Source organism: Grammomys surdaster, unplaced genomic scaffold, assembly GCF_004785775.1.
Source record: "Grammomys surdaster isolate TR1022 unplaced genomic scaffold, NIH_TR_1.0 67, whole genome shotgun sequence".
In the NCBI taxonomy this organism is placed as follows: domain Eukaryota; kingdom Metazoa; phylum Chordata; class Mammalia; order Rodentia; family Muridae; genus Grammomys; species Grammomys surdaster.
This window is the reverse complement of record NW_021604569.1, coordinates 1,383,710-1,408,126: the sequence shown is the minus strand read 5'-3', so window position 1 is coordinate 1,408,126 and position 24,417 is coordinate 1,383,710. Positions and strand designations below refer to the sequence as shown.

At 36.9% G+C, this 24,417-nt stretch overlaps 2 protein-coding genes across 4 annotated transcripts in view; one reads left to right on the top strand and one right to left on the bottom strand.

The window, feature by feature from the left end:
• Nucleotides 1-15,298, top strand: part of Ccdc88a (coiled-coil domain containing 88A) — a 130,684-nt gene extending 115,386 nt beyond the window's left edge. Inside the window, exons 25-32 of one of the 3 annotated variants that reach the window (XM_028777317.1) lie at nucleotides 1,859-1,942; nucleotides 2,916-3,119; nucleotides 3,874-3,945; nucleotides 5,051-5,131; nucleotides 7,057-7,325; nucleotides 7,528-7,987; nucleotides 11,558-11,657; nucleotides 12,129-15,298. In XM_028777317.1, coding sequence (XP_028633150.1) covers nucleotides 1,859-1,942; nucleotides 2,916-3,119; nucleotides 3,874-3,945; nucleotides 5,051-5,131; nucleotides 7,057-7,325; nucleotides 7,528-7,987; nucleotides 11,558-11,622 — 1,235 coding nt within the window. In that variant the 3' untranslated portion in view covers nucleotides 11,623-11,657; nucleotides 12,129-15,298. Of the gene's footprint in view, nucleotides 1-1,858; nucleotides 1,943-2,915; nucleotides 3,120-3,873; nucleotides 3,946-5,050; nucleotides 5,132-7,056; nucleotides 7,326-7,527; nucleotides 8,815-11,557; nucleotides 11,658-12,128 lie in introns of those variants that run through there. The other 2 variants (XM_028777298.1, XM_028777307.1) reach the window with 2 other exon arrangements.
• Nucleotides 15,299-17,968: 2,670 nt separating this feature from the next.
• On the bottom strand, nucleotides 17,969-20,132 carry LOC114630374 (prolyl-tRNA synthetase associated domain-containing protein 1). The gene is made up of 2 exons (XM_028778564.1): nucleotides 20,022-20,132; nucleotides 17,969-18,567 (listed from the first exon to the last, which is right to left on the bottom strand). Exons 1-2 carry the CDS (start codon nucleotides 20,103-20,105, stop codon nucleotides 18,142-18,144), a joined length of 510 nt encoding a protein of 169 aa, XP_028634397.1. The 5' UTR covers nucleotides 20,106-20,132; the 3' UTR covers nucleotides 17,969-18,141.
• Between the last annotated feature and the right edge of the window lie 4,285 nt (nucleotides 20,133-24,417).

The window sequence follows — 24,417 nt, the reverse complement described above, 5'->3', positions numbered from 1 at the left end:
TGTTTTAAATAAACACAAAACTCAACAATACTAATGTTGCCTTAATCTAAGTATGCTTCAGGAAAAGAACATTATATGTCTCCAAACATAATTGCCATGAGAAGAATCACATTCCTGGCAATTTTAAAATTCTTTTTATCCTGCCCATTTTGGAAGAATGTCTGTCTGTCATGTCAGTAAAGCAGTCTTTGAAAAACAGCTGAAAACAGAAAAAGGAAAAAAAAGAAAAGTATCTACACATGACATGTGCATGCTGCAACCATTCAGCTTTGTTTTAGCCAAGTGTCCATTTTTACGTTGTTTCAATTCATTCCTGTTTCGTCATTGAGAATAGCTGTGTTTACCAAGCATGAAAAGATATATCAAATTAAAAGGCTTAAAGGAATCATGACTCTTCCTTACAGCAGTCAACAAGTGAAAAGCTATTTTAACTTGCACATCTTTCAGTGGATACTTACAGTTTATCCAAAAAAAAGAAAAAAAACAAAAGCTTTGATTAGTTACATGCTGATGACAACCTTCTGAAAAAGAACATAGTTATTAAGGTTGTGTATAATATGTTTTCTTGGTGTTTGCCTAAAGGTATAAATTTTTATATTAAGTAATACTAAGATATAGCTTAGTTTTTGTTCTAATGATTCCTGTACTTGAGCAACAATTCTTTTAATTCACAAAAAAAAAAAAAAAAATTTGTGGGATGGTTTTTTTTTTTTTTTTTTCTTTTCTTTCTTTTTTTTTTTTTTGCATAAACCCACCCTATGGGCCCTATGGGCCCTTTTAAATTTGTTGTTTATTAGTATGTTATTTTATGTACATAACTGTTTTGCCTGCCCTTATGTCTGGTATCACAGTCATGCTTGGTGCCTTCCAAAGCCAGAAAAGGGCATTGACCACCCTGGAACTGGAGCTACAGACAGTTGTGAGCTGCCGTGTGGGATTAAACTTGGGTCCTCTGGAAGAACAGCCTGAGTTCAGAACTTCTGAGCCATCTCTGCAGGCCCCAAATATTTTTAAATGCTATATTTCCCTTCCATTTTGCTTGCTTTGAGGTTCATTTTTTGTTAGCTTTCTCAGAACCTAATGCTAACACTTATTGCTGATGTCAAACTATTCTTTTTCCTCCTTCTCTCAACCAACTTTTTGGAAAACAAGCCTAATACACCTGCTGTTTAGTCTTCAGGAAGACGTGTTGAAAGAATGTGTATTTCCACAGTGCTGCTAAAAATCAGTGTTTTCTTTATTGAACATTAGAAGACTAACAAAAAAATTTAAGGTTTTTCTTTTTTAGTTTATTTTACTTTAAATATCTGACCACCATAATTTTTGTTTGATGTATGTGTATTAACTATATGTAAATATAGATATACACATATATATTATTAAAATTTTCCAGTGGGATATGGATTTTCCTAACTTTTTTTTTAAAAAAGCCTTTAATGTAAAAAAATGTTTTAAAAAAAATAGATGTGTGTGAACTCTGTAGGACTCATCCTTTATAATATAAGCCACACAATAGCCCAATTTTAAAAGTTTACTTTTACAATTTAACTAGGGAATTTGGTTTCTCCCTAAGTAATTATAATTAGTTCCTGTTTTGATAGGACTGACTGTAGCCAGTGCTCTCAGAATACATGTTCCTCATCATTGTCCTCAGTGCTTCCCGAGTATTTACAGTACCAGGGTGCATGCTTCCTTCACTGCCCTCAGCAGCATGAGGGTATTAGCCATAACGTAGCATACATAGCTGAGACCAACATTCATTCCTGTCCTTAATTTCAACATTTAACTCCCATCTGTTCTTCTCCCTTTTTTCTTTCATTTCCCTGTTTCTGTTTTTCCTCATGCTCTGACATTAAAGTGGTTGCACTGAAAAGACTGCCCTTTTTGAGGAACAGACCGAAGGATAAAGACAAAATGAAGGCCTGCTACCGTCGTTCCATGTGTAAGACTTTATGACAGCTCAGCTTCTTTCCAATGACTACACTGGCTTCCATCACTAATTTCTCACTAACTTTCTCTGGACTGTACTAATTTCCTATTTTGCAAAGTGCAGTCTTCCTTTAATATGAGGAGCTGGAAGAATATTTTTTCAAAGAAGGCATTGAATTTGCATTATATGTATACTGCTCATACATATATATGCATATGTTTAGTAATACATGCAATATACTTGTAAATGTCCAGTGCTTTCTTAAAACTGGCAAAAACAAACAAACTTAATTTTATATGTCATACAGATTTTTCCCCAAAGAAGTTTCCTTAAGGAAAAATATAACAAACCCTTTAGCTTTAGGAACTTATTTCCTTAATGAACCTAATTAAATAAATAAATGAATAAAGTGGCCTATAACCCTTGAAAATGTTTGTCATTCTTTATGTAATAATCTTGGCTTTCTCTTTTGAAGTAATATGGGTAATGATATAATGTTACTTTGAGTATCTCTTTCAGGTTTTTATTTATTGGTAAATTTACTTGATTTTTAAAGATGAAGATTTTATTCAGTAACCTGCTCTGACCAAGGACTCTTTCATTTTCAATAATGAAACTGTGTAAAATTGTTCTCCATCTTATTTCATTCCATTTTTTGTCACCACAAAACTGCATTATGAAGGCTTCTAATGATATTTCACACCATAGCACAAAAGCATGGCAATTGGACATCGTAAAATTCCTTTCTGTCTTTTAAAGGCGGTTGGGGGTGTGGGGGTGGGAAGAGTATTTAAATTTATCAGTCATTTTTTTGGCCTCATTTCATTCAGCTGAATGCATGTCATTACTCAAATGGTCTTATAGTTACAATCTTGGGCCCATTTGCATTAATTCATAAGCAAAGCCAGATCATTTATAGTACAAAATAGAAAGAAGAGCCAGTCCATTAATCATGCTGATTCATTTGCTCTCATTTGCATCCCAGCCATGAATGACCTGGTGCAGTCCATGGTCCTAGCAGGAGGACAGTGGACAGGTAGTACTGAAAATTTGGAGGTCCCTGATGATATTTCAACTGGTAAAAGGAGAAAAGAATTGGGAGCTATGGCCTTCTCTACTACAGCCATCAACTTTTCAACTGTCAACTCTTCTGCAGCCTTCCGATCCAAGCAGTTGGTTAATAATAAAGGTATAGGCTGTCTGCTGTTTGCACTGTGGTGTGTAACTTTTGACGATGGGAGTTTTAATCTGACTTCCTTGTGTACTTTATTTTTCCCAAACAACCTGAAATAATTATCAAGCCATGATATAAATTTGTCTTTTGGAAAGCGTCAAGCTATCTCAAACTTTTAAGATACTATGTAAATAATCAAAATCTTTTCTAGGCCTCCTCGTGTAATAAATAACTTATGAACTTACATGAAACGAAGAAGAATATCAGATAAAGAATGAAAAAGAGGCCAGGTTGTGGTGGCACACCCCTTTAATCCCAGAGTTTAGGAAGCAGAAGCAGGCAGATCTCTGTGAGATTGAAGCCAGTCTGGTCTACAGAGTGTGTTCTAGTACAGCCAAGGCCATACAGAGAAACCCTGTATCAGGGAGGGAAAAAAAAGAGTTGAAAAGAGGAGGGAGCGTTTTGGTTTTTTTTCCTCAATCTCCAAAGCACAACTTAAGAGAGCTACATAGAACAACACTGCTTTTTGCTTTGCTTTGCAGAGTCATGGGGGAGATTATTTCATTGCTTCTAGTGTTTTCTTAAACAAGTCAATTCTCATCAGAACTACTATTGTTTTTTCTAGTTCCAGTTTCTGCCTCAGTCTAAGAATACATTAAATCAAGATGTATTATGTATGACTGAAAAAGTTTCCATATTCTGTATAAATACTTATAATGAGTTGTTTTAGTACAAAATGTATTTATATCCATTTTGCTATTTCATGTAGATACTACATCCTTTGAAGACGTAAGTCCGCAAGGTATTAGTGATGATTCTAGTACGGGATCAAGAGTTCATGGTAAGCAATGAACATCACTTAGATAGTAGATATTAAATACTCAATTGAAGTGCTGAGATGAATGTGGCATTGTTTCATTCATTTCTCCCAAACTAATACTGCAATTTTTCCGTTTAATATTACTGTTTAATTTGAGTATTCTCCTCTAACCAAGGTCATTTACAAAGTATGCCTACATAATCTTCAAGGGTAATTTTGCTGCCACTGTCATAAAAGATTCATTTGTTTTGTTTTGTTTTGTTTTGTTTTGTTTTGTTTTTCAAGACAGGGTTTCTCTGTATAGCCCTGGCTGTCCTGGAACTCACTCTGTAGACCAGGCTGGCCTCAAACTCAGAAATCCGCCTGCCTCTGCCTCCCAAGTTAAATCCCTGGGATTAAAGGCGTGCGCCACCATCATCCGGCAAAAGGTTCATTTTAATAGTTGCATTTCACCATTAAGTTTCATTTTGATGAAGGATGAAGGATAAATCCTAAAAAAAAAAAAAAAAAAAACTTTCTACAATATAGAGTATTTTTAAAAATCATGTTTTTACCAAATGAAATTATTACTAGTAACAAATAGATAACTAAAAAAAAACTTAATTAATAAGCAGATTTTTAAGAAGTATCATGGAAGCAGCATTAGCTGAATAGCTTCCATAGTACAGAGAAGAATAAGATGTATGAGGCTAAATAGATAACTCAGTAGTTTAAGAGTTCTTACTGGCCGGGCAGTGGTGGCGCACGCCTTTAATCCCAGCTCTCTGAAGCATGGCCGTTCCTTACCTAATCAGTAGCATTTGGTGGACACTAGGGGAGCATGTCATTTATTAAATTGTGATGTCCATCTCTAGAAATCATATTCAGATGGAAATATGATCTCTTTCTTCCCCCCTCACTATTTTAATTTCAACTGTTTTTCCAGAAGTGCCATGTTCCAAAGTATCTTACTAAATTATCTGAAAATGTTTTTGCTTTCTAATATGTATAATTCACTATCTGTGAGCATGTGCAGGCTGCAAAAGTATGCATGATTTTTTCCTCAAAGCATTCTGTGACCAGAATGTAAAATTCAATGCTCTCAGATGGAAGTTTCATTACACTGTCTCCTGATTTTTTCATTTAGCCTCAAGACCAGCCAGCCTTGATAGTGGCAGAACATCCACTAGCAATAGCAATAATAATGCTTCCCTCCATGAAGTCAAAGGTATGCCGTGGTACATTTATTGATGTGCTCCATCTGGTTTCCAGTATTGTTCACAAGTGGAAGGGTAGAGTGCAGCTCAGTGGGAGAGAGCCTTGTTTTTAGCATGAACAAGGCTCTGCTTAGCTCTGTGAATCTTAGCTTAGCTTAGCTTCTGTTTAGCTCCAGAATCAAAGAAGAAAAAGTTGATAAAGTGCAAAATCCAAATGTCTATGTTTGAAACATAGTTTCTGGAATGCTTGCACTTGTACATTGGGGTACAAATGTATTTCAGTGTATACAAATGTAAAATCAGGAGCAGTTATTTTGGTTTCAGTTCTTCCTTTTCACAGATAAAATATAAGTATCCATATGTCTTTATTTTAAGTCACACTTTGTGCTTGACATCAAAATGGTTGTCCTTAAATTTTTTTCATGATGCATGTACATTACATGTATTACTTGTATTTTAGTAATGCTGTTAGCTAGCTTTGTCAACAAAATACGTATCTTTTTTTAATATAAGAAGCAATTGTGTGTATATGTATGTCACATAAAAAGTATATGGATACACATATGGCTTGTATAAATAATTACCCCAAGATTGTTTTCTTTTGTGTTTCAATGTATATTCCAATGTGAGGTTTTTAAGCAATACCTGTAATATATTTCTCTAAAATATATTATTGCCTTTATAGACTCTGAGCTTGTTAAACACTACCATAGCTAGTCTCTGTACTCTACAATAGTACAACTATAATGAATGCATTTGTTCCATTGCTTTTGGATTATAACATTATATATCTCATTTTCTAATTAATTTTATAACTTTTTATTACAGTGATTTGAAATACATGATTTTTGTTTTATAAGTCATCGCATTAAAAAATATAATCTGAGGTTATGAAAAATTCTGATTTGAAAATATAAGAAAATCCTAGTTCTGAAAAGTAACACAACTTTACACAAATTTTTCTATGATCCCTTACTCTTTGTGATTGAATCATTTTCAGTCTTGTACTCTGTCTACAGTTTATTATTGATAATCAATCCTATAAAGGAATAGTGAACTTTCTTAGGAACTTTGTTCTAAAACTAATGTCCATTCTATTATAAATAAAATTTTCAATGTTACATGGTAGCAGTACCAATAATGGACATTAGAACCAGTCAGATAATTCAGATACTGAAGAAAGAATAAGCCAAGCATGGTGATGCATGCTTGTAATCCCAGCATTGGGGATGGTGAAGCAGGAGAATTGCCAGTGTTAGGACAGCCTCACCTACATACCAAGATCTGAACCAGCCTAAGCTATACAATGAAGCCCTGTCTAAAATACTGTTTCATTGTTTATGGGACGTGTCTAATTACTTTATGTCTCCTTTCAGCTTTCCTTTGTGTATGGTATTCAAGGTTTTGGGGGTTTTTTTAGTCATTTTTAGGGTTTTTTGTTTAGTATGAAATCTTTGAATAAGTAATTGAATTGAGACTTAATAGAGACAGAAAATTAAAGTGCTTTTTTGCATTTAAATGTTTTGGGCTTTAACATTCTGTAGTAATTTAAAATATGTTCTTTTTCCAAATTGTGAGTTATTTTACAGTTATTTGAACCTGAATTGTTTATTACTTGTTTTAGTCATTCATTTAGTCTTCAATATATTGAATAGTTGTTTAATGTGAAACTCTCTTTAGGATTTGACTTCGGTGATAAAAGTATACTTTTACTCTAATAGAACTTAAAATATTTATCAGTTTAATAAAACCAGAAAAGCAGCTCTGGTATCCAGTTGTTAGACTGAGGAACAAGTAACATGGCTTACCTAAGTATATGTAAAATGAAGTTTAAAGCAGTGTGGCTAGTAGTAGAGTTAAAAACCTGCTAACAAATATTACATAGTATTGTCTCATTTCTATTATTGAAGTTTCAACACAGCATTTACTCCAAAAGCAGGTGCAGTTAATATCCAAAGCAGGCCACAAAGCCACAGCAGTGGAGATTTCAGTCTGCTTCATGATCATGAGACTTGGTCTAGCAGTGGTAGCAGTCCAATTCAGTATTTGAAAAGACAGACCAGGTCAAGCCCTATGCTCCAGCACAAAATGTCTGAAACAGTAGAGAGTCGAGCCCATCACAAGATGAAAGCTGGCTCCCCAGGAAGTGAAGTTGTTACTCTACAGCAGTTTTTGGAAGAAAGCAACAAGCTTACCTCAATACAGGTTAGTTCTTTATATGGTAAACTTGATTTAAATGACCAACACTAGTTAAATGCCTTGTGACTGAACCTTAGAAAAAAGATATTTTAAGTTATGGAGTACTAAGAGATAACACCAACTCTGTAGTGTGTAGTTGAGTTTATCAGGAGACTGTAAACATGGCTGTACTCTTGTCTGTAATCTACATTGTTTTACCTTTTAACAGTTGAAGTCCTCGAGTCAAGAGAATCTTTTAGATGAAGTAATGAAAAGTTTGTCTGTCTCTTCTGACTTTCTGGGGAAAGACAAGCCAGTTAGCTGTACCCTGGCCAGATCAGTAAGTGGAAAAGCTCCAGGGGACTTCTATGATAGACGGACAACTAAACCTGAATTTTTGAGATCCTGTCCTCAAAAGACTGAAGATGCCTACACCATCAGCTCTGCAGGAAAACCTACACCAAGCACTCAAGGAAAGATGAAACTAGTCAAAGAAACCTCTGTGCCAAGACAATCAAAAGATAGCAATCCTTATGCCACTTTACCTCGTGCAAGCAGTGTGATCTCTACTGCTGAAGGAACAACACGAAGGACGAGCATCCATGATTTTTTGAGCAAGGACAGTAGACTGCCCGTGTCAGTTGATTCAGCACCACCTACTGCTGGTAGCAGCAGCACTGCAGCATCCAGTGAGTACCATTTACAGCAGTGGTCCTCTGACATGCCGACACATTGTGAAGACACATCTGAGTCTGTTTATACTCAGGCTAGAAATTCAAGTTCAGGAAGGCCATGTTTTCTAAACCAAACTTTTGCCACTGTTAAAATATCTAATGATACATTTGGAATATCAGGTAATGATAGCCATGGGGCATTTACTGTGGTTCATTCATCTCAGCCATTTCTATCCCTGAACACAGAACTGGTTAGTAACATAAGTGGGTTACCGCCCAAGTCACTCACTAGAATAACTGACCAGACCTTTGCCTCTTTGGATAAAGCTGCACAAAAAGATGATAAACAGTTTTCTGACAGTCAGAACCCCAGTCACAGTGAGGCACGGCCCTCTGTAGATAGCAATCTTATCATTCCTGCATGCCTCTACCCTGATGACACAGAAGTTGCATTATCAGTTTCAGAGGATAGTCAAACTGTTTGGTATGAATATGGTTGTATTTGATCAAAACTGCATAATATGTTAATATTACTCATTAGGCTTATATTTTTAAGATTGTTACACAGAGTTCAGCTATATAAAAAGGCATGTATGTCAACATGAATGTGTAACCACACCAAAGTCTGCATGAAATAGTGATTACATTGTGCATTTTTGCATGCCTTTAAAACCTCACCCACATTCTCTTTCATGTCTTTTTAAAGCTGATAAAGACACTTCAATGTCATGGAGCATGTCCAAGTAGCTGCATGTTCTGTTATCAAGAAAACATATCCAGCTCATTGTTTAGCTGCTTCTAAAAAGCGTGTTCATCTGCTCTTCCTGCTGCCTCCCCCCACCCCGTCCTTTATTTCCTGATGTGCACTTCATGCTGCACATGTACAGCGTTAGTTAATGGTATTCTTTTGTCATTTAATCATGTTATCTGTCCTGTTCTCTTTTCAAAGAAATAGTTAATAGTTCAACTTAATTTGAACTAATGCTTACATTTATAAAACATTGTTCAAATTTAAAATATTGTTTAGTGATAAATGTGTTATTCCTAGAATTTTTCATCAAATTTAAATGTAATTTACACAGTAAGTAGGAGTGTTTGTATGATAATTCTCTTCTTGGTGCTGTTCTTTTTCTGATAAATAGCTTAAGTACTTCCCCTTCTAAATGACTTTTTTTTTTTTTGGAATCTTTTAACATAAGAAATTTTTCCAGTTTTTTTTTTTTTTTTACATGAGTCAAAGAAATAAATCAAGTTACTTATTATCTCGGGAATTTGTATTTTTACTTCAATTCAGAAGAATAGCAAGACTTTTAAATGATGAAAAATCTAACTTCTGTCATTAATTTACTACTAAATTGAATATGTAAATCCTTAATGCAAACTTATAAAAAATTAGAGTATAAAAATTAGCACTTGTGAGCATAAAAATAAAAAATGTGCTATGTAGTCTTTAAATTCTGTTGTATTAAAAACATAGTTTTGCCTTTAAGACTATGTCTTTAATCTTATGCCTTTAACCCCGGCACTCTGAGAGGCAGAGATGGGTGCATCTCTGAGTTCCAGGCCAGCCAGGGCTATATAATGGGACCCTGTCTCAAAAAGTTCAAACAAAAAGAAAGGAAAACAAACAAACAAAATATTCTTTAGCTCCCTATGCTCCAAAACAATCCACATAAGATAGAGATAATATCCATAAACATGGACTCCAATTTCATAGTTTTAAATTATCTTTCAGTATTCATGTCATTCTACACCAAATCAGCTTCACTCTTTCAGTATTAAAAAAAATCTATAATCTTATTTCTGCAGGATATTTAGCTGTCTCCGGAATGTTTTTGTAATTTTGATTCAGCCTAAATATTACTGATAATAACTCAGCCTAGGTAGGAACCATAAGTAACTCTATGAGTGAAGGAATTATTGTTTGTGTACTTAACCTCATTGAGCTGTTATAGTTAATACCGGGTGGAAGAGGGAATCTTAAGCCTTTGCTTAACTAAACTTGTAACCTTTGTGAAAAATCTCTCCTCTGGTACATACCCAGGAGCACTTTACGAGTAGACCTTTTGTTTATATTGCTGACCATGTGTTTCTTTCCTTACAGCTATTTTTAAAATAGTTCTGATACAGGTGATCAGATGAGCGCAAGTGGTATTTTACATATTTTAGTACCTCCTCATATGCTTTCTGCATGAATATATCATTACCTTATACTATGAATTTTTTATCTAGTCAGTCTTACTACTTCAGACATTTTTGTGCTGTTTTCCCTTTTATTCATAGTCTACTAATAAATGGTGGCACAGGTGAGACTGATGCGGCTGGTTGACAGAAATGCTTTACTTAGCTTTGGACATCATAAAACTGGCCTTATACTTTCTACACTTAAAGTGTTGTTAATCTTGTTAATTCAAAATATATTTTAAATTATGTGTTTTATAAATGCAATATTGTTTTATTTTATGAAAACAAACTTGAAGTATTTTGTGTCTAATGTCTAGTCTAAAGGATACACTGCATGTTAGAGAGGTAAATGCTATGTCCATATTTCCTGCGGGCTAAGATTGCAGTGTAGTATTCTTCCAAATAAATCACATACTATGGAGTCGAAGTTTCATCAAACACCACTAATACCTTTTCAGTGGTGGGGAGTAAATAAAGCCTTAGTAATCATATGGAACCAGTGTTTCCCAAAAGATTTTTATGTCAGCATTGAAAGTGAAGCAGCTGTAACCACTTCTGCTTCCACACAAGCCTCAGGTTAACTGAGTGCTGGTTGAGCAAATGCTTGTCTCAGTGAGCCTGGGTATACTAAAAGGAGAGTTGGCTTTCAGAAGACATGGCAGAATGTTTTGTTTGGGTGCTCTTGTTGCCCATTTTAGGATAAATATATCTCTTTGTACCAAATAGTATGTCTGACTTTCTGCTTCTCTCTGGAAAACTAGAAGTTTTTTCATTCCATACCAGCTAAAAAAGGGATGACAGTTAACAAAAACAAAACAAAACAAACAAACAAAAAAGCAGCAGCTGTGAGTTAAGCAGCTGCACTTACTTGCCCTGAGATACCTCTGTGATCTGTTCTGTTTATAAATAATAAAGCTGACAGTTGTTTAAACCTCTTGGCCTTCTATAGATTTTATCCATATGATTACTGTGATGCTTGAACAGCATAAGTTAAACCAATGTAAATAGTTATAAATTATACCATAGCCCCGATGTTCACAGTAAAGAAGCACCACAGTGGAGATGCTTTCTACAATTATATTATTGCAAGACTTTTTTACTTAAAATTATGTGATGGCCATTAACATACTACTATATAGTAAGTATACAAGCCTCTGACACTAGATGGGGGGAAAAGGTAACTCTTTTAGATTTATATAAAACAGTTGCCATGTTCATAACAATGTTGCTAATGGCTTTAAAATATTAAAAAAATAGTCTTCATGTAAAATATCTGTCAGATTAATAATTTTCCAAGTTTCAAATTCCTCTGTCCTACTCAGTAAGAGCTTTTTAGTTTATCTTCATGAATTGTGTTATTGAACTTTTGAGTAAATAACATGAACTACTTTTCTCCCACAGATGTGAACAAAGTACAAGAAAACAGAAATTCAAAAAGCAGGTCTAGGGAGCAACAAAGCTCCTAATTCAGTGACCCACTGCATGACATGTGGGCCAAGGGGTGAGTTTCCTGCTTGAATCGTAAATGAGATCAGTCTCATTTGTACAGACTAACAGAATTAAGTATGATAACAAGTGCACATTGCACTAACAGATTACATTTTGCTTGCTGGATCCACTGACTTTCCCTCCTGCTTAATTAGTAAAGATTAGTTGGCTGCCATAGGTTTTTGCCTGTCTAATTGGGTAGCAAGACTCTAAAAAGTATTTTCTCTCAATTGAAATTTAATTTTAGCAGTGAATAATCTGAAATCTTTCATGTGGTTACCTCTGTGTAACTGGTAAGAATGCACTAAACCCCTGTCTTATGAAGAGCAGCTCAGACGGTCCCTCTGGCTTTCTGTCACTCTCATTTCCATATAGTCACCTGTGCATGTTGTTCTTAAGGTAGCTTCCCTGTAGTTTATATTCCTCTTATCTTCAAGCTATTCTTACATTTTCTTTCTTCTTTCTGTCTTTCAACAAAATACAGAGAGAAAAGTGTCCTTCAGTTTCTCAGTGTGAAGACTTTATTTCTGAAGTAACAAGACACCTAGCAACTATAGGAACTATTAAAAACAGTAAGGAGATTTTAACACATCCCTTCGTGACTAGAGCAGGCAAGAGATATAAACTCCATTCTTCCTTGAATCAAGGAGCACTACTGGATTCAACTGCCAAAAGTTTTAGAAGGTTTTAGGACACTGTACAGTGCACTAAGCTCTACTGAATAAAGGACATTCTCTCACTAAGGACCGAGTGTTTTAAGGTCAAGTATTCTAAGAACAGCCTACTTCTTTCAACATTTGTTTATTAATTTATCCATGTTTGCTTACTGCTTCTGCTAAGTATTATCCAAAAGCTAGCCATTTATATTTAGTTGTATAAATCTAAATTAAGTGCTGTAGTATTTTGTGGAATGTACTATATATCAAGATACAGAGAAAATTGTTCTGGCATGTCAGCCTTTTTTCATTAGCAGACTGCATGTGTTGGTACGCTGGTTATTGTTTTTGTTTCTAGAGCCAACTGTTTGGATGCACTGCAAAGGAAGCGCAATTCATAAGATATGCAGTAATTTCCATAATGAAATATAAGAGTTATAAAAAATTAAATATTAATCTTACCACTCTCCCTGATAAGCTGCACTAGGTATTCACAAATGGATCCAAGATAAAAATCATTTTTCTGAAACTTTTTTTAGTGAGATGGTTTTCCAGCAAATAGCATTTACAAGATGAAGTGATTATGTTTTTAACTCATTTCCCTTCTCTGCTATTGGGTTATGTGTGTGGTTTTTTTAATGTGAGAGCTGATTATTGCTTAAGAAGTTTTCTTATGGCAAAATAATGTAAATAATTTCTATGATCTACATTTTTTTCAGGAACTCATATACTATTAAGGTCATTTATTACTAAGAATTTTTCTGTTTTTGTCCTTTATAATATTACATTAAACTTGGTAACTATTATAGGTAATCTTGAAATATTTATATATGTTTGTTACCTTAAACATTTGAAAGAAGCACAAAAAAGTAGATTTAGTTATCCCAGAGAAACACCAGTTTTTTAGTCGTAGCAATTTTATATCACAGTTTTATTTTCTTATGAAGTCAAAAAACACATTGCTACACATTAGGGCAAGTTCATTATTTAACATAAAAACCAGAATAATCTTTTGAAATGAAAAAATACTATTTTTATTTTAACAGTACACTTCTTAAGCTCTTATTACCAGCTCTAAAGAACTTTTTGGAATAATTCCCTAATGTGTGTTTTACAAACTGTGTATCATCACTAACCCAGTAGCCATGACAGAAGTCTCTTTTCTTTGCACCCCCTTCCTCCTCTTTTTGTTTCCCTCTCTCCCCACTCTCTGTAACAGGTCACTAGTGGGTTGTGTTTATAGTGACCTTTGGAAAGACCGTCAATAAAAAAGACAAAAAATGTTTAGTTGCTCAGAAATTGAAAGTTAGAGAACTTGGATTTATTTAACTCAGTGCTGCCAGAAAATAATGCTATAAAATTAAACTACTTTGAAATTCTTGAATGAAAGGTGCTATTTAAATGTAAATACAAAGGATTTTTACTGAAACACAATACATATACTAAAAATCCATTCTCTAGACTTTGAAATATTTTTCGTGACTCCTTAGATTCAAGTATCAAATTGGTAAATGGGTATCATGGCAGTCTAGAGACAGTTGCATGTAAAAAAAAAAAATGTAAATTCACTGTTGGTTGATAAGTTGAAGATAAGTATAGAATTATGTTTTAGCTTAATATAGTAAGTGGGTAAGTTAGATTTATATTAACTAGCATCCAATTTGCACAATTAGCACACATCCCAGGACAATTAATGAATGTGAGGTGACCTGATGAGGGTGAGTAGTAAAGCAGTTTGACCTCTCTATGATATCAATAATCTTCAAACAGAAGCTGCTGAGTTACCCAGCACCTACCTAAAAGGACCTGTCATGTATTAAATGGGAGTAGGCCAACCCTGAGGAGAGAAAAGAGAAAACCAAGGGAATACAATGAGACTATTAAATTATTCTCAATTATATTAATTGCCTTCCTCATACCGCTTCAAAAATGGACTTGCTGATAACCACATGATTTTTTTTCCTTTGAGATCTACTTCAGAAGCAGACTTTGTAGGAAGCTAAGCCAAATGGAAATTAATCCAAACCACTTTTCTAAAAGAGCCTAAACCCACTATCTGGTGCTATTCCTAAACCTCTATGAACACTTTAAAAATCAGAATAATAGCATCAGCCCAGAGCTCTAGTAACATGCCTCCTAGCTGGCCATGGAAATGGTTTGGTTCAAGGTTGGTTTTTTTGTTTGTTTGTTTTTTTGGTTTGTTTTGGTTTGTTTTTGAGTTGGTGGTTACCAAAGAGTTCAAAAGACAGGTTCATGTGTAGCACCTTTGATGCAAGGCATGTTAAAAGCCTATTTAAAAATCACTGTGCATATTATAGAATTGTAACCACCTCACAAATGGATTACTACATCCTGAACTGTCTTAACAGTTTATGTCAGGAAGTAAAATCAATACTGTACCAAATCTGGAATTGCAATGGGAAATTATGTATTCTAAATTACTTTTGTACTTTAAGTTACTTTTTATGAAAAAAGTGAATTGTCTTTCTTTTCAGCTATTTGTCCTGAGATGTATTTTTTTCTTTAAGTCTTGAATATGAGTAGTACAAGAAGAGCCCGTTTTATAGTATAAACCTTGATATACAGGTTAAGCTGTTTGGACAATGAAAACGCCTTAAAAGGAATGCTTAGTGGGTAATGTTGCACTTATAACATCCTTTGACCAAACCTGATTTTAAATTGTCTTTTTTTATTTCTACTAGTTTTTTTTTCAGTGTTTGCCATTGTACTCACAACTGTTATTAAATACCAAATCAAATAATATAAAAAGCTGTAACATTTCCTTTAAGATTAATGCTAATATGGGAGGTAGAGTTGAATGGCAAAACGACTTTCCTTGGTGACGCCTGATATCCATCACAGGAGTCCATGTACAACAAGACACCATTGTTTGAGTTGTCTTTTACAGTCACTTTCATTTTCTTTGATTCTCCTTAAAAGTATATATGTTGGACTAACTGATATAAAAATAAAAACAAAAGGTAATTTTTTTAACAAATTGTTATAGTCATTTTAAACTTGTATGTTGGCCAAGTGTTACTTTATGTCCTGGAGAACTGTTTTTAGGTTTCATAGACTTTATCCTAGTCATTTTAGTTATTAAGTTGTTTGGATAGAGAGTCAGTTCTGTCCATCCTAAAATAAGTTTGTTTACTAAGAGAAAGCTTAAATTATAAAGGAGGAACAGTGAGAATAATAGTGGTAGCTAATAATAAAACTATAACGATAGTTTGTTGTCCCCCACTCCCAGCCCCTTGGAGTTTTGGAGGTAGTAGGAAAGAGGTGCTACTGGGGATTTTACTCAGGGCCTTAAGCATGTAGATGGCACTTTACCACTTAGCTGTAGTCCCAGCCCCTTCTCAGAACGTCTTGTGCTCTGTGCATCTTGTGATGTGAGATAAAATAAGGAGGTGATGAACTGAGTGCACTGATACAGTCGATAGGGCTTGAACACCAGTGCCGTGATATCCCATTCACTGCCACACGTTTGGTGACCACAGGGCTAAGTGGACAGCAGGTGGGTAGGATATATGCTGTGGATATGCTAGACAGTCATTCAGTGATGACATCTCTTGCTACTCAGAATGGCATATCATTTAAAACTTATGAACTGTTTAATTTTGCAATTTTTCATGTAATAATTTTGGTTCATTTAGCCACAGGTTACTGAAACTTCAGGAATTAAAACTCCTAAGAATGTGATAGGCTGCAAAAATTGTTGTCTTTGTGGGGCTGGAGTGTTGGTTCGATGGTTCAGCATTGGCTGCTCTTTCAGAGGAGCCAGGTTCCATTTCCAGCACTGTTCATGCTGCAGCTCATGACTGTCTGTAACCTCCAGCTCCAGGAGAGCTAGTGCCTTCTCCTGGCCTCTATTGGGAGTGGACACAGGTTACACATCTACATGCAGGCAAAACACACAAAATAAAAATAAACTCAAAAAAAATTTATTCAGTCTTTTATTTGTACTTACTGACTGTCTTACCACATCATTCTTCTGGAGCCTGTTTTCATGATCAACAAGATATCCAAGTTCTACAAATTCTGATTCTGACAACACCAGGTAATAAATACACTCTTTTCCTACTACACAAGACTGTCATCTTTTTTGTTGTGTTTTGTTTTGTTTTTCGAAACAGGGTTTCTCTGTATAGTCCTGGCTGTCCTGGAACTCACTCTGTAGACCAGGCTGGCCTCGAACTCAGAAATCTGACTGCCTCTGCCTCCCGAGTGCTGGGATTAAAGGCGTGCGCCACCAACGCCCGGCTCCTGGTCCTTCATTTTATGTTCATAAAAACCTAGAACTACTTGTTTATTTTAGGGATAGAATCCAGAGCAGGTAAGACAAGCATGGAACCTCTGGGAGAAGGGCAATCATTAGTTTCATTTTGCCTTTCAATAACACAAGTTGGTACAAATTAGTTTCTCTACCAGATGGAAAGTATTTCTCAAAGCTTGAACAGGAAAGTACAGTTCTTTTAGAAACACCCCAGTTGACTGGGATGGAGATAATGGCAAGAGCAATTTCTGTATTCTAGTCTATGTCAGATCCTCAGTGAAGATTTTCTAAAGGAACATAACATATATTACAGTTTGGGCTGGGTATTGGAACAATGTCTGTTTTACATGTTGGAGATTCTGAGACCCCAGTAGGTTCAGTTTCCTGGAGGATTCTTGAAGAGCCTCTGGTCTTCAGTCTGTGTGGGCAAGTGTCAATAAAAGATGGTAGTGGCAGCAGTGGGGCTCACCAGCAAGAACAAAAACAGCCTGGAACTGTTTCCTGCAACTTCTGGAGTCTTCCTCATTTAGTTCTGCCTCGAAATGTCCTCACAGACCTGCCCAGAGGAATATTTCTTTCTGGATCAAATCAAGTTCCCAAACAAGACTCACCATAACAAAGATTACTAAAGTTATCCTAAAATAAGATAGTAAATTAGGGTAGAGGATAAAATAAACTGCCTTTCTGTCATCTGAACCAATTCTGATGCTATAAGCTGTATTTTGCTGCTGAGCTTTAAAATATAAATTTAATGGTTTAATGGTAACAATTTCTGCTTCTAGTTTTTCTACATTGAGTTTAATAAGCCAGTTGTAATGGTACCTGCCTGTAATCCCAACATTTTGGAAATAGAGGTAGGATCAGAAAGAACCCTTGGGCACACAGCTAGTTTGAGAACAACCTGGACTACATAAAACCCTATCCCAACAAGACAAAAAAATGTTTAATAAAAAGTTTTGTTTTTAATGTCTCACTGGAAACAAATTCCAAGTGTAGTAAAGAGTAAAGGTTTAAGTTCATTAATCCTAAAAGGAAACCCAGTTGTTGAAGTCCTTCTTACAACATGGAAGATTGGAGACGAAGTTGAATCTCAGCTGACTAAAATGACCTCAATTCCAATCTTTAAAAAAAAAAAAATCCTTAAATCTGGGGCTGGAAAGAGCTCTGTGGTTAGAACAACTTGTTCCTACGAGGACCCAGGTTCAGTTCCCAGGACCTGCATGGTGGCTCGTAACAATCAGCCACTCCAGTGCCAGGAGATTCAATGTCCTCTTACTTCCACAGGCATAGGCAGGCATATATTTGGTATACATCTATACATGCAGGCAAAATGCTCATATACATAAAAATCTATAAAGTGAATGGTAGTCTCCAAATTAAAGACACAAGAAATAAAAACAGTTGTCAAAATGAGTTTATTAAGAGTATTAGCCCAATTGGCTTTTGTTTGACACAACAGCTGATTATTAGGCATTGGCTGGCCTAGAACTCAAGTGATCAGCCTGCTCTGCCTAAAGTGCTTGGCTAATGGCAGTGTGCCACCACACCTGGCTCCCAATCAGTTTTTAGTCAAAGTTTAGAATTATGGGATCATGTCCTGTAGCCTTCACAAATACAAGAAAGTCTTCAGGACTTAATCCCATGGTTGCAGCATTAGTCATTGGATGAAAGTATACTTTCTCATGTCCACCTTCCAGAAAAGCTGAATCCAAAACAAATTTAACATCTCCATCATCACAGAAGAGTGCCAAAGGTGTAGCACAACCTCGACCAACTTTTAGTTTTTCTACCATGGCTGTTTCATCAGCAAACCGAAGATTTCCACTCCCAACTCCTAACTGCTTGCCAAGATCATTTAAATTGATTTGTCTGTTATGAAGAACTGTGACTAACCAATAGTTTTTCTTCTTTTTGTCTTTAAGAAATAAGTTCTTACTATGTGCTCCTTTCAAATGTTGAATATGCGGTATCATTTCTTCAACTGTAAACACCTGCAAAATATGCAAAAGAAAAAGCCCTGTAAGTTGCACACATACATATCCACAGTTGTACATATTTTGCATGGATGACTTAGGGCATACTTTGAATTTAACTGGTATTCACTTAAATGGTTTATTGTTTGGGGTTGGGCCTTTGATGCTGGAGACAGAACCCAGAGTGCTCTCTCTATGCATGCTAGGCAGGCACAGTATATCTGAACTAAAACCTCAGCCTCCAAATACTTGAAAGCCCCTGTACCTGGAGCACTGATACTCAGCGCTGTGGTTGGGATCAAGAATTCAGAAAGCCTGTAATTATGCTGCAAAATCCTGGTTGGGGTTCAGGGGGAGCCTTAATCATCACCGTTGCAGACCTCAAGATCTCAGTTTTTCTTGGGTCAGTTTTCTATCCTAGTATGTTAACAAAGCCATCAGATAGATGCCTGAGAAGCTTATTGCTTTTGAACTTTGGTGTAAAATTTGATGACAGTCCCTAGTGCCTGGCATTCTCTACAAGGACATCGATGGGGAACATAAGACCCCGGGTTAGTACATAAAGAACATTAAAAAAAAAAAAAATCTGGCAATGTACACAGAATGTGATGTTTGTAAAGATGGGGACTATTAACGTGTTTCTCAAGACTGATGTCATAAAATGTGTTGTGCAAGCCTTACCAACCCTCATAATAGTTTCCACGAAATTGTAAATCTCCAGTATAAGTCATGTTAAAATTAAGAAAACAAAAACAAGGCTGGGCGGTGGTGGCGCACACCTTTAATCCCAGCACTTGGGAGGCAGAGGCAGGCGGATTTCTGAGTTCGAGGCCAGCCTGGTCTACAGAGTGAGTTCCAGGACAGCCAGGGCTACACAGAAAAACCCTGTCTCGAAACACCCCCCCCCCCAAAAAAAAAAAGATATGTACTTTTGTTTGTGCCACGAGCCGGGGGGCAGGGCCAAAAGAAGGCTTAGTATCCTCCGGAGCTGTAGTTTTAAATAGTTATGCTCTCAATGTGGATGCTGGAAACTAAATTCGTATCGGCTGCAAGAGGAGTACGTGCTCTTAACCGCAAAAACAATTCTCCAGACCCAGGGGTATATACTTTTTGTTATTATTTGGGAAAGGATCTTTGGCTTGCTGCAGTGGTAACAACTGACCAAAGGAGTAAAAACCAAGCCACCTGAATGACCTGCTGTGCCTTTGGTACCAGATACAGCCTAGGGGATTCTATAGGGTTGTCACTTAACGTGGTGCCTTGTTGCTTAGTCATCTGCATAACGTGCCAGCTATCCGACTCGCTTTTAAGTCACATCATTCATCCCAAGACAAGTTTCCTCGAGGTTAGCGCAGTTTCAAATAGACTTGTAAGTCCCTGCTTGGACCCAATAAACACTCGCCCTACGTCCCCCGGTTCCGGGTCTCAGCTGCAGCGGAAGGCCCTCGGCCTTCCTGGAGTCTCAGCCTCACCTCGGGATGCTCCATGACCTCCGTGCGAATGTTGAGAGCGCCGAGCTTCTGCTCTAACGCCGCCCTCAGCTCCGAGCCTGCCATTTTCCTGCTACGTCGGTAGGGTGAAGAGAGGGCTTGCCGGAAGTGCCGCGGCTTCTGGGGCGTGGTGATGCCTGCTTGCTCCGCCCTGGCACAGCTCTGTAGCCCATCCGTGCACAGCCCAGTGCTCTTAGCCACACCCCCAGCCACCTGAGAGGCCAGTGCCGCCCTCAGAAAGCTCCGGGTTCTGTTGCTCGTCCTGAGGCCGCGGCCATGTGCCTCAACTTGTTTGTAACATACGACTTTCTACTTTTCTTTTTAAATGTTATGTGTATGGGCATTAGTTACCTGCTGGCATGGCTGTGCACCACGTGTGAGCAGTGCATGAGGAGGCCCAAAGAGGGTGTCCGATGTCCTAGAACTGGAGTTATGGTGAGACTTGTAGGAGCTAGGAACCGAACTCGTCCTCTAGAAAAGCAGCCAGTGCTGCCTCATATTTTGATATTAGGGAACAGTACTGCGACGATTCACAGTCGTTGTGATATCTTTTGGCCTCGGATTTGCAACCATGTTGAGACCACTTGTTTTGATTAAGGTTCAAATTCCACATTAGTGTTTCACTTAAATTTTTAAATTAAGGCTCACATCCGACATGAAACACTGGTACACTCAGAGATATTTAACTTTAATATAAACTAATTTTATTTATTCTGGAGTGAATAGTGAAGATCTGAAAAAGAAACCCTCTTTAGACATAGATGGTAGGCTTTTCTCTCCCTCGGTGACACAAATAGAGCCAGATTAGACCAGATTAAATGAAGATAAAGGCGGTTTTACTAGGAAGTAGCTCTTGGGTGGACCCACCAATCTGACAGGTGGAAGTCAGTAAAGTCACACATTTGGTCTTAAACACGAGGGTTTCACAGAGTTTAGGCAAGGAATGATAATAGGATAATAGGAGTTGGGATAGTGTGTACATATATGGTCAAAAACTGAGCCTAGGCAGACACTCTTGGGTGGTGGGTTGCCACAAATGCACCACGTTGGCCTGGAGCTTTCTCTGCCCGTGGGGTAGAGAAAGAAGGGCAGACTAAGGAGCAGGGATTTGTTTCGGCCTAACAACAGGAAAGTGACCCATGACTTACCCAGTATTGGAAGAAGCTACAAAAGAGGAAGTCAAAGTTGTGTTTACAGTTTTGCTCAAAATTCAGGATTGCAAAATTTTTAAACTTTTTAGTTTAACTTTTTTTTAAAAAAAATATTTTTGCCTGTGTGTGTTTGCACCACCTTTGGAGACCAAAAGAGGGCGTAGGATCCCCTGGAACTGGAGTTAATTATGGTCATGAACTACCTACCATGTGGGTGCAAACCCAGGTTCTCTGAAGAACAACCAGTGCTCTTAAACATAAAGCCATCTCCACAGGCCCCTTTAAAGTCTCGCTTAAGACAGCACTGTGATGTTCTATTCTCCTTTTTTATTGAGTCATGGCCTCATGGTACACAGACTGGTATCTAGCTCATCTTGAACACCGCCACCATCATGATCACAGGAGCCTTCCCCATTCCTGCATTCATTCTTTGTTTTGTATGTCTACATGTTCATTAGACAATTGAAGCCTCATAAATAAACAGTTTTTTATCCTGCTTTTTTTTTAACTGATGAACATTTTCCTGTTCCAAACCTATTTCCTACTTTAGTAAATATTTCATGTAGCTGGATAATAATCATTTGTTTATTGGATGCAGAGAATGGAACCCATGATCACAAGCAATCCACCAACCCTCAATCAAAATTTTAGCCACTTCCATATTGATGATGTTCGTTAGTGAATCTTGGTTTCTAAATTGTTTATGAAAATACCTACTCTAAATTTATTAGCAATGAGTAACCTAGTACACACCGACACTTCTCTCTGTGTGTGTGAAGACAACTTGTGGGAATCAGTTCTCTCCTTTAACTGATCAGATTGCAGAATCAAACTCAGAACATAAGACTTGACAGCAGCCGGGCCGGCGCACGCCTGTAATCCCAGCACTCGGGAGGCAGAGGCAGGCGGATTTCTGAGTTTGAGGCCAGCCTAGTCTACAGAGTGAGTTCCAGAACAGCCAGGGCTACACAGAGAAACCCTGTCTCAAAAAACCAAAATAAATAAATAAATAAATAAATAAATAAATACAAAATACTTACTCTAAATTTATTAGCAATGAGTAAATTAACCTAGTGCACACCAACACTTCTCTGTATGTGTGTGAAGACAACTTGTGGGAATCAGTTCTCTCCTTCAACTGATCAGGTTGCAGAATCAAACTCGGAGCATAAGGCTTGACAGCAAGTACCTTTACCCACTGAGCCATCTTGCTGACCCAAACTTTAATTACATTTTTGACAGGATCTTTAGGAGATAACTTTTGGTCAAAGAAATATTTTATTGCTTAATAAGCATTTTTCTGGGGGGGGGTGTTTGGAAAAATTAACAAACTGGCATGGAACTCCCAGAGATCTGCCTAATTCATCCCCCCAGTGCTGAAACTAAAGTGTGTGTCAGCCATGCCTACAGTGCTGGAACTAAAGTGTATGTCAACCATGCCTACCACTTTAATGATCTTTGGGCTCTTCATTTTTCTGATTAGCAGACCTAGATTTTCTCATGATTATTATTTCCCTCCCCCCATTTTGAACTAATTTTGTTCATATTTTTGGATCATACTAGACCAATAGTTCTCACCCTCCTAATGCTGTAACCCTTTAGTATCCTTCTCACGTTATAGTGACCTCCAACCATAAAATTATCTTCATTACTACCGTATAACTAATTTTTTTAGTTATGAGTCATGGTGTAAATATTTCAGGAAATATAAGTTTGCCAGAGGTGTCATAGCCCACAGGTTAAAAACCACTGATTTAAATAAAAATCAATTTAATCAAAATATAAGAGAGAAAAAAGTGTAAGAGGGGCGTGGCTCCTGGATTTGTTTACTCTCCTCCCTCCTTTCACTTTTTTTCTCTTTTTAGATTGATTTTATCTACAGAAGTTTTTGTTTTGGTTTTTTTTTTTTGTTTTTCGAGACAGGGTTTCTCTGTGTAGTCCTGGCTGTCCTGGAACTCACTCTGTAGACCAGGCTGGCCTCGAACTCAGAAATCCACCTGCCTCTGCCTCCCAAGTGCTGGGATTAAAGGGGTGCGCCACCATCGCCCGGCATCTACAGAAGTTTCTTATGTAGCCAAATATGATTTTTTTTTCTAAGTTTTCCTGGTCTAAGTTTAGAAAGTTAACCTCCAGCAATAAAGCATTTGTTTTATTTTTCTGAACATGATAGCACATACTTATGATCCCAGCACTCAAGAGGCAGAGGCAGATATAGGTCTGTGAGTTGGAGGCCAGCCTACACATAATTTCAGGCAAGCCATGACAAGAGTGAAATCCTGTCTCAAAAATTAAAAAAAACAATTAAGGATGTTTGTCTTAGGGTTTCATTGCTGTGAAGAGACGACATGACTGAGGCAGCTCTTATAAGGGAATAACATTTCATTGGAGCTGGCTTACAGTCCATTATCAAGGCAGGAGCATGGCAGCATCTAGGCAGGCATGGTGCTGGAGAAGCTAAGAGTTCTACATCTTGTTCTGAAGGCAAAAAGGAGAAGACTGGCTTCCAGGCAACTAGGAAGAAGGTCTCTCAAAGCCCACCCCCACAATGACATACTTCCTCCAACATGGCCATATCTCCTAATAGTGCCACTTCCTGGGCCAAGCATCTTCAAACCACTACATTGTTTAATTCCGGGCTGAAATGATGGCTCATTGGTTAAGAGAGTACTTGCTGTTCTTACAGAGGACCTGTGTTCCTAGCTCCCATATGGCTAGTCTCACTATTGATGATCACAAAATAAACCAAAATATTGATCAATTCTGAAAAACACTGAAGATTCTCCAATTTCTGCATGATCAATTATTCCTAAAAATTCAATCCCATATGTAAGAATAAAGTCCATTTATCATATTGGTACATAACTTTTCATTCATTAATAAATGACAAAATATGTGCATACCAAAGTATTAAAATTTATTATCAGTAAATATTGATTTGTATACCTGTTTTATGAGCATGTTGAAATCTCTTGGGTGAAAAGGAGTCACAAATGGAAAGTGCTTACACTGTGGTCTATCTGACCATCTATCTATCAGCTATGTAAGCTCAGAGTGCCTCCCTGAATGCAGCTATCCATCAGTTTAGTTTCTGAAATCCTTCACCCTCCCGAAGTACTACTTTTACCCTTTAGTCTATAATAATCACTTCTTTAGTCTACCTGTAACTGGACGATAAGTATTTTGTATCAAAAGTTTTGTCATCAGAGGTTTATATTGTAAAATAGAAC